The sequence below is a fragment of the Pteropus medius genome, unplaced genomic scaffold (assembly GCF_902729225.1).
Source record: "Pteropus medius unplaced genomic scaffold, Ma_sr-lr_union100, whole genome shotgun sequence".
NCBI lineage: Eukaryota > Metazoa > Chordata > Mammalia > Chiroptera > Pteropodidae > Pteropus > Pteropus medius.
Window position 1 is genome coordinate 33,895,776 of NW_024340696.1, and position 18,906 is coordinate 33,914,681.

General features: G+C 38.3%; 1 protein-coding gene across 1 annotated transcript in view; it reads left to right on the top strand.

The window, feature by feature from the left end:
* Positions 1-18,906, top strand: part of SLC35F1 (solute carrier family 35 member F1) — a 348,203-nt gene that overhangs the window by 306,293 nt on the left and 23,004 nt on the right. The window contains exons 5-7 of the mRNA XM_039871174.1: positions 1,004-1,160; positions 3,058-3,110; positions 10,178-10,332. Of these exons, the coding sequence (XP_039727108.1) occupies positions 1,004-1,160; positions 3,058-3,110; positions 10,178-10,332 (365 nt within the window). The remainder of the gene's footprint in view (positions 1-1,003; positions 1,161-3,057; positions 3,111-10,177; positions 10,333-18,906) is intronic.

Here is an 18,906-nt window from a genome sequence, read left to right on the forward strand (position 1 = left end):
AGATTCTTTTATGTGAATCCACTTCTAGAAAATGCTCTGTGCTCCCAAATGAACAGTGAGAATTTGGTTCTATAATTTTAGATTGTTCCAGCCAATCTGGAATCCAAGGCTACTCAAGGTGAGTCTCTCCCTTAGAATGATGCCGGAGAGAGGACCCTTCCCATCCTGCACCTCTTCTGCTCCGGAGCTGCATGTCTGCCGGGCTCCCGTGCACTGACCTGAGCAGGACTGAGCTGGAGACTACTTGGGTAGAGTCCACCAGTGAGGCCACCCTGGCTGCTGATTTCCACTCCCCTTTCTGGCTTTACAGTTCCTTCACAGGAAAGAGTTTACCCAATTATGGGAAATAGCCGGGTACAACATTTATCACAAATCGGGCATAAACCGAAAGCAGCAAAAATTGAATTTAAAACAGATATTCTTTATGAAAAAAGGAAAATATTAATGTGATAGTGAATTACATATCTTTTTATTCTTATGTTTCTTACTTGAGGGGAGTTGGATATTTCAACCCTAATCCCTTTCATTTTCATTTTCTAAGCAAAGGCACATTTTACCCATAGTCAAAATAGCCTCAACTACTTCTGTTATAGCTTCTCTCCCTATAGAGAGTAAAAATTCAGACTGCTTCTGCTTGCTCTACACCATGTACACTAAACTATTAGAAAATGCCTGCAGCAAATATATCATGGGTGTGTATTAGCGTATGTTCATAGACACATACCTGGGCGAAGACATGGGCTTTGTGGAGATGGTGTACTCTAGACAAAACTGGTCCTTTTCTTAGCTAAGTAAGACTTCTGGTTGAGTAGACATAGGCAACCTTTTTATATCGAAATATATCTGGAGCGCAGATAAACAAACTGTGCTAAATCTCAGTTGGCAAGTCGCAGAACGTCTATAAAAATGTCAGAATATAATAGGCGTAGGAAGCTGATTTTGCTGGTGCCGAATTCTTAGTAGGAAAATTTTAATGATACTCCCTCTGCTTTTTGGTTCCTAGGGGAAAATAAGCTGGTAGGGGACCTTCTGGTCTTAGGAGGGGCCACACTCTACGGCATCTCTAATGTCTGGGAAGAATACATCATCCGAACCCTGAGCCGAGTGGAATTTCTGGGAATGATCGGACTCTTCGGGGCATTTTTCAGTGGAATTCAATTGTGAGTAAAAATAAAGAGAAACTCAGACAGTAGAAACTCTTAGGGCTTATTCTTACTTTTTTTTTTTTCTTCTGTGGTAGGGTTGGTCACTTTATTTTATAGTAATTAAGACTGGTAACCTCTCACCAACCTTCCACATGAAATCTGAAAACTCGATATCTTTACTAGTAAGTTTCCTACAAACTAAACAAATTTATTATAAGTTATTAGAAAAAACACTTAATAGACTTTAAAGATAATTTACAAGAAAACATTAGTAGTACATTGATTCTCCCAAACCAGCTGACGAGTGGGGGGCAGTCGGGGTTACTCAGGAAAATAGAAAACTTAAATTTAAAGCGATTTGACGCACTTCTCAAAAATGACATTCTGTTTACTAGTACAATTGCCACCAGGAAACTTATTAAATTTGCCCTTTTATAAATTTGTTCTTTTATTGCCCATGGATTTGCATGAGTGAATTATATTTCAAATTCATCTTTAGAAATTTAGTATTTCCATTTTCCTTAAACAGGTGAAGATATAACAGACATTCACTAAGCCTCAAAAAGTCAAAAACACTAATTTTTCAATAATTCTAACATTGCAGCATATAAGTCATCAGTAACTTGTGCTTCAGCAATTGTCGTGAGAATGTGTCAATCAAAACAGAATTTTCCATCAATAAAGACCACATGGTTTAGTTTCACATAAAAGATGAAGAATGATAGTATAACCTCCAGTCTAATTTCACCAAATCCGTTTTTACAAAGCAAGCAATTCTGATTTTACCAGATCACTTTCTACAAAGGAAATACTTTGTAATTATATTGGTTCAGTGTCTGCAGTTATTTAAGGAAGATATTTGGGCATCACCTTAAACATGTTTTGCAAGTAGGCTGTTTCCAAGAAGCCTCCAAATTTTGGTATCCTCAGATAGAAATGAAAAACTCCATAGCAAACAAGTCACAGAGATGGGAATTTTCTCTGAGGATTTATTTTTGGTTCATTTTGAAAGCATGATGGCATTTTACAGCTCCTAAATTTGGTGCTTTAGGTTTGTAAGAGGAAAAGAAATTGCCGAGTTCAGCTATTCATAACCAACATTTTGTAGATGGATGGCTCATTTTACGGATTATTATTCATGAATCCAGAAAATATTTTCAGAGATCTAGCGCTCATTTACTTCAGTTATCGTCCATTAGAGCTGACTGAGCCCTTCAGAGACACTGCTACCAAAATATTGGAAGTGGCATATGGGTGTGCTTGGCAAATGGGGTACATTGAGGGCTCACTGAAACCAAATAACTCTGGTGCAGTGGTGCCAACTTCACCTCCTGCTCATCTTCTAGTGCTGTGGTTCTCAAAGCATCGCTCTCTGACCAGCAGCACTGTCATCACATCAGGACTCCTCAGATATGCACATTCATGCCCCCGCCCAGATCTACCAAATCAGAATCTCTAGGAATGGGGCCCAGGAAACTGTTTCAATTCTCTCCAGATGACATTTTTGTACATTTAAGTTTGAGAACCACTGCTCTAGAGAATGCTTAATGAGAAAATTCATTAAACCTGCCAGCACAGATATTTTTCCAAACCTCACCATTTACTGTCAGGAAGCATCTAAGCAAGAATAAATAAAGGCTATAGGAAGACCGTTTGGGTGACAAGGTCAGTGGGAAGTACGAGCTCCACCATGCCCACTGGCACACTCTGGTTGCTGGGGCCACACCCGACAAGATCCTTCAGGAATAAACCTCGGGCTGCTTTATTAGACTTGCCTCTATGTGGCCCCAAGGTATTCGTGAAATTCAGTTGCTTGCTTTATGATTTGTATAAATCAGTAAGTGGGGGGCGGGGGAGAAACCAGAATGCATTATAATCTTGCTCATCAGGTTCACTTTCTTTCAATTTGCAGAGCTATAATGGAGCACAAGGAGCTGTTAAAGGTGCCCTGGGACTGGCAAATAGGTAAGGGGTTTGCTCACCTAAGATGCTGTGCGAAGTGAACCTGAGAAAATGTTTGAAGAGTACTGTGGGTGGGGGTGGGGCACAAACAATGAAAGGATTTAGAATGAAGGGGACAAAAGAAAACGAAACCCTCTTATCATTTTAGGAATTCTTGCACACTGTACTTTTGCAGTGTCTGAACCGTATGAGTCATAATGCTTCCTAATTGAGCTTTTGCCCATTATCATCATCAAGATGCTGTTAGAGTAGACACAGAAGTATGTTATTAGGTTAAAGAAAAACCAGAAAGAAAGAATGCCCTGAGGCAGCGATGGGACATAAATGACAGCAATTTGCTCTAGCCAAGAAACACAAAACTGATGTGATCATAAAAAAGTGGCACTTCGGTAAAGAGAAAAAACTGAACTTAACAAAAAGGCATTAAAGAAAAACAATGGAATGGATATTCTGACCCCATAAAAACCTTTACCGAGGGAGCATTTTGTACACAGCTATGGTTAATTGATCTCCAAATGGACTTGGGGGAAAATACCAAACATGCTTTGAGCTAATTAGTCATCCAGGGCATCTCAGATTCCACTTGTTTCTAAAATCACTTTTTTCTAAAGGAAAAAAAAAAAAAAAAATATATATATATATATATATATATATATGTAATATATGTAGAGAGAGAGAGAGAGAGAGAGCACACGCAAGGATTTAAGATTGTAGGTGATACCCTAATGATCACACAGAAAGTCCTAGAAGGGACTTACATTTAATACTCTCAGCCCAAAAGCTGTCCTATCTGTCTGTACTAAGACGCATGAGTTCCAGCAATGAGCACAGAGCTTGGTTTGTGAGGGTGCTTGGAAATTGTGTGCACAGTGAATGTAAATGGGGCAAAAATACAGATGGTTCCCCACTCCGAAGCTGGCTGCTTGAGCCATCTTCAGTTTATGTGAGCTTTGATGCAGTCGACCGCTTTAGTCAAATTCTGCTTCCACAAGCAAGGACAATAATGATATAAACTTCTATGCACTACATTACCTACCCTTGGCCCCAAAGCATCCAAGACTACTTGCTGTTGACAGTATTCCCTCTGAAGGTACAATGTGAGCTACAGAGTTATGCATGCCTTTCCCTGGGGATTATCTCTAGGGACTTCAAGGGCTGACCAGCTCTTGTTTCTGTCACAGAGTCCTGCCATTTATTTCTCTCAAGTTTTGCTATAGAATGTTATAATTAAATGAAAATCAATAGGTAGAAAGACATGGAGATAGGAGAGGAGGGCAGCTGCGAAAGGAAACCAGCTGCAGGTTACAGATGCATTTGCCTTTGTGACTCTTAGAGACAGGAAACAGAATGTTACCTGGGCTTAGTAACACTTCACATGCAGTGGGTCTGTGAGTATAAATTAATTTTATATTAATAGCAATAATAAAAAATAATTTGTCCTCTAATTATGTGGATGTCATGTGCATGTCCACTGAGGTTCTGTTATAATTCCATGTTAGTTAAATGTGCCATCAAAAGGTAGTTTTATTCTGAACTCTCATATTGCCATTAAATTGTCAATCCCCTGCAGTCCAAGATGATGAAAGACAGTATAAAGGGACACATCATGGAGCCATTTATTTAATTCCTGTTTGGAAATGAGATCAAAATGGTTTAGAAAAGAAATCAAATATTCGTCTTTTTTTTTTCTCAACCGTTGATATGGTTGGGTTTGAGATTTTTTTGCACCAGGACCAACTTTGTTCTCATTACCTCATCCTGACCTACTACAAGGTTCATTGTTTAGCTCAATTCTAGGTGCATAGAATTCCATGAATCAATGTTTATTATATGAATGAATGAATGAATGAGTGGATGGATGAATGGGAAGAGGATGACAAGAGACTTTAGGCTTGACATTGCACTTACTTTCTGGGGAACTGCGAAATGACATCCCAGCGCTGTGACTCGTGCACTAGAGAGGCAGGGAGACATCAGTAGGGTCAGCATCCCCCCTACTCCATGGGAAGTCACCCAGAGTGTCGAGCTCTGATCTCTGTGTCTTGGTGGAGAGCTTGCAGCATCTTAGTTAAGGGACCGGAATTTAGGCTATCTTCATCTCCCACCATCTGTCAATGCATTTCTCTCCCTTCCTTGTTTCCACATCAGTAATCTCCATACAGTATCTGGAACAGCTCATGTGGTTGCCACTTTCTCAAAGTGAAAAGATATTTTTTGTCCTATGAAGTAAGTGAAATAATAAATGTGCTTTATGTTTTTTGGACTTAGAAGGCATTTTTTTGAAAACAGATTTTGTTATTTTCCTATAATATTGGCCAATTGCAAGACACAGGGTAGTTAAAAGCCAGAAGATAACAGTTGTTGTTTATTTTTATTTCTTTGTTTTACTCTACTGAACAGAAAAACTGAGTCTGGTTATGTAATCATTAAATTCAAGTATGACCTAATAAAGCTAAATGGTCCTTCTGAGAAGCAGGTGTGTTCAAGCCACCGTTGGAAATCTAATAAATAACTTAAACGTTTCCCTTATCTCGTTTGCCGTGTCGGGTTAAAGGATGTGTGAACAAACATAAGCTGATGCGAAAGTCAAATGTCAGAGGAAAGAAAAAGAGTGCCGGGGGTCAGCTAGCACAGGTCTGTGGCACGCTGGGGGCGTCTTCACTTTTCATGTCGTGGGTGATGCTTCTTTTGGTTTTGGTTTTTCCTGGAGGCCAACACAGGACATTTGACCTTTCCCTGAAGGTGGAATAACGGGACCACAGAGCAGGAAGGACCTTAACGAAAATGAAATTAAGGATATACTCTTTTTTTTTTTTTTAACCAATGTTGAATCAGAGGCCTAGGGAGGTGACGTGATTTGACAAAGCTCACTTCTCCCGTGCTGGGACTAATGGCCACTGTCTGAGCAAGGCCCGCCAGCCTGGTGCCCTTTATAGACTTAGCCTTATGTGTATGTTCTGAGGAACCATTTTACCTAGACCTTACTTTTAAGAATTAAAAATAATATTTTAAAAATCTAGGATTTTCAGAGGAAAGTGAAAGAACACCAGTGGGATCCCAAAGAAAGTGATGAAATAAAATATATGCAGCATACAAAGATACATACTACATACATGTATATAGCATATATCACATAATTACATATATACAGGTATATATCATATGTATTATATATGGTGTATGAGATGCTCATTAGAATCAAATAGGATACTCCTTCGAAGCCCTATTTCTCTTCATAATAATTAAACAATATAGAGTAGTGGTATGTGCTCAGAATTGAAAGCTAAATGGCCTGTGCGACCTTAGGGCAAGTTGCTCCCTCTGTATGCTGATCTTTTGCCTGTTTACTCTCAGATCCATCTATTTCTTACCCTAGTTCTTACTTTGCTCTTCTCTACATTGCAGAGGCTGACTCATGCAAAATACACTTCCCAGGCTCCCTTGTCAATTGGTTTTCACCCAGATTTGGCCAATGGAAGGCAGTACAGGGAGACTAGAGGGTGGGAGGAAGAAAGAAAAGGGGATGTTCCTCCCTGTTTCTCTTTCTTTTGGGTTGGATCTCTAGAAAGAGCTGAGTGTCCTGTATGATGCTACCTCAACTGGGTTCTCTCACTTCTGATCCCTGGTAACATGGCCCCCTCACTGGAACTCTCTCGAAACAGGGGCGTAAGTAACTTACTGCTATTGCTAGTTCTTTATTGTCTCACCATTCTCGTTTCCCCTATGAGCCATTCAGACACCTTTGTAACTTGTACCCCATATTAAATTTCCTCTGTTGAACCTGGTATGGACTGTTTCATGACTGATACACTCTATAAACCTATTTCCTTACCTGTATTAAGAGGATTATAGTAGTAATGACATTATACTGTCATGGAGATTAATTAATGTATATAAAGTTCATGTCACATAGCAAGCTCTCAATTGGTATTAGTCGACAGTATTTTTTCCAATCTCTTTTGCTTAAAACACTTTAGTGCATGAGGACAAAAGTGACTGAATTCTGTCATCAGTGAGAGAAAAAATTTCAATTACGAAATGATTATACGCATGCTCTGTCTATAAACGTAGTTATTGCAGCCATTATGTAGTTGTCAGTCAAAAAGTAATGCAGTTCATTTGTTTGTGTTGATTGATAGTTTGAAAACCCTACATGGACAGCAAGTTGGGCCTTCAGATGCATTGCTAATGTTCATTAACTAGATAATGTCCATCTCAGAACAGCAAATCAGTAAATTGCACTAATACTGCATCCCCATTCTCAATTCAATTGTGTTTGTTTGGCTGACTATACTTTGCTCACGAAACAGGATATTCACACACAAAAACACTGGTTGACCTAGTAAAGTGATTGACTGTAATGATGGTGTATTTGTTCCACTACCATTCCCTTACGTTTAATTTCTGAAGTTTTTAAAAATACATTTAGAATGTTAAAGTTTGAAGTATTCTGAGGTTGCCTGATATGTAGAGTGAGATTCTGCCATTTATCTATTTTTTCTACTCTCCTTCTCTCACCAATTGTGCTTGTAAAGACACATCTCTTCTCTGAGCCTGACAATTATATATCCGGCTACCTACTGGACAAATCCTTAGATGATGCATAAGCATTTAAAATTTAATATGTTCCAACTGGAGCCTTTTATTTTCTCTGAAAACCTGGTTCTCCTTCACTTCTCTTCATTGCAGTAAGTGGCATCACAATTCACCCAGTTGCTAAATTAGCCAGAATCCATAAGAACCCATGGGTATCCTTGATTCCCTTGTTTCCCTCACTACCTACATCCAAAGTATCACCAGGACCTGATGAGTCTTCACAGACCCGGCCACTTCCTTTCATCTCCACTGCCATTCTAAGAAAAGCCACCAGCACCTCTTGACTGGACTATGATATTACACTTCTCACTGATCTCCTCCCACGCTTTTCTCCTTCCAATCCCTTCTCCAAACGGTAGCCAGTCATCTTTCATAGGCAAAAGGACTATGTAAATCAAATACTAGCTAGCTGCTACAAACTCCTCAATGACTTCATATTACAACTGGATTAAGAAGATAACAATTTCTTTTCATGAACTACAAGGCCCTAAATAATTCATCCCCTGCCTGATTTTCCAAGCTCATCCCTTATCACTGCCCAATTCTACCTATCCACTCAGATATTCTGGCCTCTGGCAGCTCCTGGAATGCATCAGGCCCTGTCTCTTCTGCAAGTCTTTTCATTTGTAGATCTCCCTGCCTAAAATATTCTTCCCCTGGCCTTATAGTCCTCTATGCTCCTTCCGTAGAGAAGCCTTGGTAATCATCTTTCCTAAAGCAAGCCTCCTGCTGTTCCTTCTAAGGAATCCTTTCTTCCTTCACAGTGTAATACCAAATCTAAACTTATTTTTCCTGTTATCCATTGCATTGGTAGCCCACAACAGAATGCCTGGGGCGTAGCATGTATTTAGTGAATAAATGGTTAAATAATTGAGTGAATGTAGAATATCAGAGGCCACATGTGAGAGCCCATGGTGTGCTTGTTAAAGTAATGGAAGGGTAGAATTCTGGAACTTTCTAACCCAGTCATGGATAATCTAAATCAGTGATGCCCTCCAAAAAAAATTTTTTTTTATTAAATTTTTTTTTTTTTTTAAATGCAACTCTGGTGCTTGGACTGTGTTCTGCTAGTTTTTTTTTTTTTTTAGTGTATTGATTTAAGGATATATCTTATCCCTACTCTCAGATTCCATAAAGGAATAGTGAATTAATTTTTATATCTTTTCATGTATTAATCATAGGTTATTTAGTATTGCATTTTTAATAACTTGGTTAAAAGGAAAGTGAATTATAAAGCAGCCTGAAACCCAAGTACAGGAAAATTGACAATTTTTAGGGAATTAAAATTTCTGATGAAGCATCAAAAGCCATCTGATACGGCTACGATGGAACATCCATGAGAGAGAGGACTGGTACCTTACAGAACTAGGAAAGTGGTTATTCCAGTTTTCTCTTGGGGCATTTCCACCACACTAGAGGGGGCTGTTGTATTGAGTTTGCTTACTTAATGTTCAAAATAATTTTTATATATAGTCTTGATGCGGCTTCCCTTAAACTTAGGATCAGAAATGTATAGAAGAATGATTTATGTCCTTAAATACTTCTCACATGGGAAAACCGAACTTCTCTTTGGAGGAGTCACTGGTCTTCATAGGCAAAGGGACTAGATGTCCAGTACCTACCAAACCCTCCAAAATTCACAGATTCAAAGAAGCAATCTGCCCATGGCCCACACTGGACACATTATATCAAGGATTCCTTTGGAAAGGTTGGTTAGTTTTATTATATTGTAAAGCCCACAGATCCACTAAATTGTATTATTTATGCTTTTTCTATGCCTGTTCTTTCAAGGAAGAGAAATACCTTTTTTTTTTTTTCTTACATTTGTGTTGTATCAACATCTAGGGGGAAAAAAGCCAAACTCTAGATTTAGCCACAAACTTCTGCATGGGAACCAACAAAATTATGTGCTTATGGAATTATTATTAATAATTATGTGTCTAGTTATAATTAGAGAGAGATTTAGAGGATGAGAGACTGACCATATATTATTTTAAGGGCATTTTTTTCTCTTTTGCATACATTAATTCTTTGATGGTCTGCAAAGCGTTTATCTATTTATTTATAAAACAGCAGAGCTTACATGTGAGAGCCCATGGCATGCTAGGAAACGCAATAAGGGAGTAGGTTTCTTGTGTGTTGGGAGTTAGGCTGAGAAGGATTCACATATCTGGAAGAAATTAACAGATCATCTTGGGCTCGAGCAATGAGTGGTCTGCCCAAGGTCACACAGTGAGGATTCCAATTCAATACTCTGACTTAGTCCAGATCTCTTTGACAAGTAAGTTCTTCAGTTTTAAGGACTATGTAGTTATTTGTCATTGTGAGCCAAGCAGTTATATTCCTATTTTCAAATAAAAACTGAGATGAGAAAAGTTAGCAGGCATGTATCATAGAAGGTAATTACTGCACAATTAAGAATAGAATTCAGAAGGCATGTTCTTAATGTGACATTGCCTCTCCTCTTCCCTCAGGCCTGCTCTACGTCGGCTTTAGTGCCTGCATGTTTGGTCTCTACAGCTTCATGCCAGTCGTCATAAAGAAAACCAGTGCCACTTCAGTCAACCTCTCCCTGCTCACTGCAGATCTGTACAGTCTCTTCTGTGGATTGTTTCTCTTCCATTACAAGGTAAGTTGAATCTGTGCTCCTTTGTGAAGACACTTGGTAAGGAATAACATACAGGTAAGAATGCCCTACTGTGGAGTGCCCCGACTTTGTGTAAGAAGGTAGAGAAACTGTATGCTAACCCTCATGATGTGGCATTCACATTTTGAACATAAGACAGAGGAAACATTTTGTTATAAGAGACCAGTGACTACAGAAGATTGATAGTGAAAGATAAGAAACCGCCACAGTGAGAAGGACTTTAAATATGGGGACAGTTTTTCTGACACCATTCAGCCCAGAAGCTACTCTTTGTTCAGCCTAAAGCTAGGAAGATTTGTATAATTCACAACTATAACCACAAAATGGATTCTGCCAAAGGCACTGGCAAAGCATATTCTCACTGGAGAGAAAAACACAGTTCTTGAATTATTTTTTTGCAGATACTTTCAGATCTGAAAATATGAATGGAAGTGTTAATGCATTTGAAATATAGTTGACCCTTGAACAACATGAGTTTAAACTGCATGGGTCCACTTATATGTGAATTTTTTCCAATAAATAAATACAGTATTATAAATGTAGTTTTTCTTCCTTATGACTTTCAAATTACCTTTTCTTTTCTCTAGTTTACCCTATTGTAAGAACACAGTATATAATGCATATAACCTACAAGATATGTGTTAATAGACTGTTTATGTTATCAGTAAGGTCAACAGTAGGCTGTTAGTAAGTTATATCTGGATTTTCAACTGCGTGGGGGTCAGCACTCCTAAACCCTATCTTGTTCAAGTATCAACTGTAGTTTCTTTACTAAAAGGTTGGGGTTTGAGTAAAAGAGTGCAAAGAGATCTTGTGAAGCATTTGCAGCTGATACATCGGCCCTGAAGAAAAGAAGTTAGTGCAAAGATGGCAGTCTTTATGAAGACTACCCACATCCCAGCCCAAGGAACGTGTGACTAATTGGTTCTGGCATATAGATGTCAGATACTATCTTTTAAATGCTAAACTCCCTGCAACTATTAACAATTGATTAGAACTGGTAGGTATGTGAGAGAGACACACTTGCCATTCCTTAATTAGTCCTGTAAGATAAAGGTCAATGGGAACTAAGAACAGTGCAAAAAAGGATAAGTATGGAATATCCAAACAGATAAGACCAAATGAGGACAGGCAAAGGAAGAGGCAGAAGAAAAGTAACACTATTCTGGCCACTTCTAGCCAAGTGCTTCACCAGTGGATTTATAGTTAAAATCACCAGCACATGGGTATGGCCAGCTGCTAGTGCATCTCAGTGAGCAGGGCATCTTCAACCAGGTCACCCTGGGTTTGGAGGTTCCCAGAGAAATGCTGAGCTGGGAAGAGTATGTACTAGAGAGGACCAGAGGCAAAGTGGCTGAAGTGAATAATCAGAAATATTACTAAGAAAGCTAGAGTCGTGCCTACTAATGATCAGAAAGAGACAGAAGGGCAGACAAGGATGGGAAAGAGGTCACAAACAAGGTTAGCAGCTGGGAGGACCAGAAGCAGATCTGGAAGAGGAGAGGTAGAGAAAGTGGCTATGGCAGCAGACAGTTCTGAGCCCCTATTTTATGTGGAGTCTTGTGCCCACTGTCATGGCAAAAATGACAGCTTAAAGGAATGGTTTAAGAACTGGATAATATTTATACATTGTTTGTAAATTTTTTTGTCTACATAATGCATTCTCCATTTCCTGAGTGCATCCTGGTCCTCTTAAGGGTAAAAAGTAAAGTCACATGTTCTCCTCATGCTGTTCCCAGCCACAGTGCTGGGAGGTCCAGCTTCCTTTACAATCCCCTTCCATACACATTTAATTATGTTTTGGAGGCATGGGACCACCTAGCTATGGTCTCATCAGTACACACAGTGCCCACCATTTTTCTTCTCCTCTCTGTAGCTAAACATTCACATCTAGTCCAATCTTTAAGCATGAGTTCTGTTCTCAGCAATTATTCCTCTAATTGTCTTTATAAACTCCCGAACTAGAAGAATCCCTTTAATCTTCCTTCTGAGGACTGAGATCATTTCTTGGACAGTCTAGATCCAGTCCAGTTCTCGGTATTCCTTTACAGCAGTGTGTCCCGAAAATCTGTTGTCACCAAGGGCAATTCATGAAAATGCAGATTCATGGACCACATCCCTGAGCCACAAAATCAGTAACTGGGGACGTGTCCGAAGGAGTCTGAATTGTTAACAGGCTCTCCTGTGAGGCTATTGTTCTCTGAACTTGAGAACAAATACCTGAGGTGTACCTGAACAGTGCTCATTCCTATTTGACTCTGTCACTCCTCATATATCCATTGACTTTTGATTAAACCTGAGACTCTCCACATTTACAACCATCAAGAGCCGAGAAGGCCGATGAACCAGGTAAATCCTCATTCTCCATAATCCATCTTCTCCCATCATTTGTATGTTACCACTGACTTAGGATAAGTAACTTTGCTGAATAGGAAACCACGTAGTAACCCTCATCATGCTATCAGAAGGGAAGCTGCGTTCCCTGAAAATTAAATTTCTGTATTCACCAGTTTGGAGGTGAAATAGATTTTTTTTTTTAATTTCTTAAAGCAGTGTTTTTACTCTACACATACATTTTGTTATTACTTAAAAGATAAATTTCCTTAAGGCAACAATTGGTTCAACACAGTGTTTTTTCTAGTTAAAATCGATTCCTATTGTCTTGTTAAAAATTAAACTTTCAAGAAAATTGTAGATTCACATATTATTTTAAGAAAGAATACAAGAGAGACCCCATTTGCCCTTTACCTAGTTTCCTCCATCGGTAACAAAACTATAGTACATTTTCAGGATATTAACATCGATACAGTCAACATACGAGCATTTCCATCCCCACAAGTGTTGCTCATGTTGCCTTTTTATAGCCATACTTACTTCCTTTCACCCTGCAAGACCACTAATTTAGTCTACATTTCTCTAAATTTGTCATCTCGAGAATGATATGTAAATGGAATTATATGGTATGTAACGTTTTCTCACTCAGCATATTTCTCTGGAGATCCATTCAGATCGTTTCACATATCAGCGCCCATTCATAGTCATTGCTAAATACTGTTCCATGTACAATTTATTTAACCATTCACCCAGTGAAAGACATCTGGGTGGTTTCATTTGGGGCTATTATAAATAAAGCTGCTATGAACATTCATGTATAGGATTTTGTGTGAACAGAGTTTTCATTTCTCTGAGGTAAACCCAAGAGTACAATTGCTGGGCATATGGTCCTAGCATGTTTAGTTTTATAAAACTGCCAAATTGTTTCCCAGAGTGGTAGAGTAGTCTGTTGTCTTTCATTACAATGAAATACATATTCATCATGATAAAGTCAGAAGATACAGATAAGTACTATTATACACTGGTACTGTTTTACAGTACGTATATATTTTTACAGTACACATATGTATTTTCATAAAAATTTAATTACAACGTACTTACTGCTTTGTTACATGCTTTGTACATATACATTTCCTTGTTATTTAATAGCTATCCATAATGTGAATCTGGATGAGTGGTTCTCAACTCTGGCTATGCATTACAATCACCTGAAGAGAATATAAAACATAGCTGTGCCCAGGGCTCACCCCAGGGAGCATTGTCCTGATTGGTCAAGAGTGCGACCTTTTAAAAGCTTTTCAGGTGACTCATCACATATCTTAATACACAGACAGAGTTGAGAATCACTACTCTACAAGATTATTTTTAATGAATATATAGTATTCCATGGAATAGTTATACTTTATTTAACCTAGGGTTTCTTAACCATGGCACTATATATATTTTAGATAAGATGATTCGTTGTTAGGGGGAGGAGACCTGTCCTGTGCTTTGTAGGATGTTTAGTAGCATCTCTAGCCTGGACCCACTCAATGCCACTGGCAGCCCCCCCAGTAGTGACAATAAAAATTGTCTCCACACACTGCTAAATATTGAGAACTGCTGAGTTAACAATCCCTAATTATTGAATTCTGATTATATCTCTTTTTGGCTAATATAATTTTTAGCTAATAAAATTTGGGGAATTAGCTTATACTAAATCTTCGCTCACATTCAATGTTTCAATGCTTTTTAATAATTTCAAAAATAAATGTCATAATTGGTTTATTTCATTTCTACTTTGAAATAAAGATTTTAAAAATAATTTGAGAATCCTATTAACCAATTTGGAACTCTGCATAGAGGCAATATTTGCAAAACCCTGTTAATATTATGGCAACCAATATTAGGACATAGACGAATGTTTTATTTCTTTTCCCCCTCACTCTCATTGTACTTACAGTTGATACTACACACTTATCCTGAATAAATATTGCCTTATACTATTCTCTAATTGTTTCAGGAACAATAGTATTAATATTTGCAAAGAAGTAAGCTCAATACTCAATTTAAGTCTAAAAATTAAAAAAAAAAAACAACTTTCCTTTGGCTTAAACAATTTCTTAAAGAATTTTTCAAGGGATGTTTGAATTTACAGTCAAATTGTCATTGTTTGGAAAATCCAGGGTTTTTTTCCTCCAGGGCTCAGTTCACTGCCTCTGAAATTGCCTTGGGCTTGCTTCCCAGATGGGAGGCTCTTCATGCTGTGCAGAGGGCAGTTCTGAGTGCCTTGCAGTTTCCCACCACAGCTTGATGGGCCAACTCAGAAAACTGATTTTTAAATAATACCAATTGGAGGTACTTTTATCATTAAGAGAAATTTATGGTCAATGCAAAAATCTTGGCGCATTTTGCAGAATTTAAAAACGGTGATGTCAAATGATTGTGTGTGTGTGAGTGGTGTGTGTGTGTCTTTGGCGGAGTGGGAGAAGGTGGTAATATTTTTACATATCTTCTTTAGAGAAATGTCTATTTAAATTATTCATCCAGTTTGTCCTTTTATTATTGAGTTGTAATATTTCTTTACATATGCTAGATACTAGACCCTTATCAGATATATGATTTATGAATATTTTCTGCCACTTTGTGGTGTCATTTTCTTGCTAGTGTCCTTGGAAGCACGAAAGGTTTTAAGTTTGATGAAGTCCAATTTATCTATCTGTTTATACTTTTAAAAACATGAAAGGAATCAAGTCAGTTCCACCACAGTCTTTGGGCCACCAAGTCTTCTCTGGTGGTTTCCAACACTGATCCTCTACAGGGCTGTGTAGTAATGACTGCTTGTTTCTCTCATTGTCCGCTCTAAGGGGATGGTTGAAAGTCACAGCCTAAGGTCAAGAAGATTCAATTCAGTTGGGAGTGTCTTTACTATATGAAGAGCATAGTGTGGAAGAGATTTTAAGCCAGTAACTCTCAACCTTGGCAGCACATTGGAATCACTTGAAGATATTTAAAAGTACTGATGCTTGGGTCCCACTCTCACTGATTCTTATCTAAGTGGTGTGCAGTGCAGCCTGGACATCACCTTTTTAACGGCTTCCCAAGTAATCTTAGTTTACAGTCACAATTGAGAGCTACTGGTTCAGACTTACCTTATGTGGCTGAAGCAAGCGGACTAGGACCAAAGAATGAAGATTATAAGATTAAAGATAAAGAAACTTTGTTAACAATTAGTTATTCGAAAATGGAAAAGCCAGGGTTCCCCAGTCCCCAGGCTGCAGACTGGTACTGGTCTGTGGCCTGTTAGGAACTGGGCCACACAGCAAGAGATAAGCGAAAGAAGCTTCATCTGTATTTGCAGCCTCTTCCCAGCACTAGCATCGGCACCTCAGCTCCACCTCAGATCATCAGGCATTAGCTTCCCAAAGGAGCACGGGTCCCTGGTGCCAGAAAGGTTAGAGACTGCTGGAATAGACTGTCTTTGGAGTTCCACTCGCTGGAGGAGCTGGATAAGAATGTGAGAGGGGTGGCGCAAGGGGTCTCACACTTCACAGAGAATTGACCACTGACCTCTGAGATCTCATTTGGTTTTACTACACTTTGCAGTTATCATTTATTCTTTCACTTAATCATGATGTCTTTACTCCGAATCACCTTCTGGACTGGTTATAAATATCTATAGGTTTCAAGGGGAGGGCTATTTGTTCACAGATGTTGCCTAACCAGGCAGAACTAAATGATTAAATGAAGCTCTCCTGCCCAACATTGATTATTTGCTTTTTCTCACTTTCCACCCTTGGAAAAAATCCATTCTCTTCCCCACCCATCAGTTAACTGTCTGCAGCTTCTCTGCCTGTTGTGCTGACTGCCATGCTGACTGGGCAATACAACCCCATCCTGGGGAAGCAAATGACCTACTTCTGAATTAGACAATCTGCGTGGTATAGTGTTCTTGCAAACTCTAACTTTACAAGACTTTTGAGAAGTGGTGATATGTTTCTGTTCTATATTACTGACAATATTATTGAATCCAGAACAGTAAATCTATTGCAATCCATGGAAAGCACAGGAAATAAGCTTTACTGTCCCTCAGAGACCCCCTAAAGTCAAACGCAGGAAGAGATTTACATGGAAGATTTTCAGTTTGATAGTATGTTGTCTTTATAAGATCAGAGCTTGATCAGTTATAAGCTCTATATCCTTATACTTATTGTATGAACAAGGACACTTTTGAAATTGAAAGGTTATTAGTTTCCTGTGGCTGCTGTAATAAATCACCACATACCAGTGGCTTAAAACAACACAAGCTTATTATCTTACAACTCTTGAGGTCAGAAGTCTCAATGGGCTAAAATTAAGTGTCGGCAAAGCTACGTGGCTTCTGGAGGCTCTGGGGGAGAACTGTTTCTTTGACTTCTCCAACTTCTGAAGGCTAACTGCATTCCTTGGCTTGTGACCCCTTCATCTTCAAAGCCAGCAGTGTAGCATCTTCCAATCTGACTCTGCCATTCCTGCTTCCTTTGTGTGATTATATTGGGCCCACCCAGATAATTCAGGATAATTTCTCCATCTTAAAATTCTTAACTCAATCACAACTGCAAAGTCCCTTTTGCCATGTAAGCTGACATACTCACAGGGTCCGGGGATTAGGATGTGACCATCTTTGGGGGCCATTACTCTTCCTATCACAGCAGAACTCTTCCTAATTACAGAAGACAAATAAGTGTAAGTTGGCTACAAGCCGGGCCAGCTGGGATGTGTAGATGTGGTCTTTAGAAGCTACATCTGGACAATGAAGACACATTCTCCACCTCTAGATGCCATGCTCTATTGAATTTCCCAACCGATTTTTAAAGTAGTTCTGGTTACCTGCTAATATGTGACTTTAACAAAGAAAACACTAAGTCGTGTGGGGAGAAAATGAATTGGGGTGAGAATGTTAATTCAGTATCTACAGCATGAAGTGTGAATCAGCACTGTGGAGTAGCAAAGTCATGGACTGCAAAGTCAAAGGAGTCTAGATTTAAATTGTGCCTTCTGTTTACTCTTTAAGTACTTTGAACCATTTTTTTTATTCTCCAAACATCAAGGTGATGTGACTTGCCTTATGGAGTTTTTGAAAGGTTCAATAATTTATAAATGGTGAACTAGTAATGATGTACTTCTGATTAAATATATGATTTAGGGTTAGTAATCTCCATTCTTATTTTTAGGATACTAATCTTATTTTAAGATTTTGTAACTAGATGTAGCTTTTAACAATTTTGTGCGAATTTTCTCTTAATCTTTGTTCGAAAAGACAAAACCGGGGTCTTGTGTCAGATTTTAGAAAATATTATATCAGTCATTTTCAATTAAATTCCTTGATTTCTTCATTACTTACATATAGTTTTTAGGTAATAGTCCTAAGTACAAAACATTCAAGGTTTGTTAAAATAAAATACCAAAAAATTATTTCATGATATGCCATCATGTGCTAAACATTCTATAAAAAAATAGCAGCCAATGTTGAATATATAGGATATTCCCTTTTGCCTGATGTTTAAAATAGAAAATGGCAACTTCATACATTTTGCTATTACCTTTTCAAGGTTTCATATTGTCACAGAATTGCTGTAATAGTTAAAGTTGAAAGTAATTTCATAAGCAGAAATTATTTTTGTAGTTTTATCAAAATTAACAAGAAATTGATTGAGAAAAAATTAAACATAGTAAGTTCTCTCCAGATCTCCTTTAAACACTCTGCTTAGGCCATTGGTTTGTACGGTTCCCCACACTGAACAGCATGAAACCACACATGATCCTATTGGAAGAGGAATATTTTAGGGCTGCATAAAACTTATACTCTTACCTCAGAAAAAATGTTTTTATCATCCAAATACCCACTTCTACAAAAACGGGGATAAGAGAGAGTTCAAAATCATATGTCCAAGAAGGCTACTTTCACTATTCTGGGTAACGTGATTCATGTAAATGTTATAGAATTTCATCTGTATGTGTTCATTAGAAAACTTTCTGCATGTTTTAGTTTCATCTTTATACCACATGAATTTTTTATAATTGCTGAGTTATTTTTGACAAATAATCAGAAAAGTTTCTTACACTGTCAGCTGCCTACTCTAGTAATCTGGATTACATCCTATGAGGACAGGTGTAGAGTTCATGATCCTTTCTGATCCTCTCTGTCAGCCTCTAAAAATTACATCGCACATGTGCCAGTTTCTCTTACTGGTGTTGTTGTAG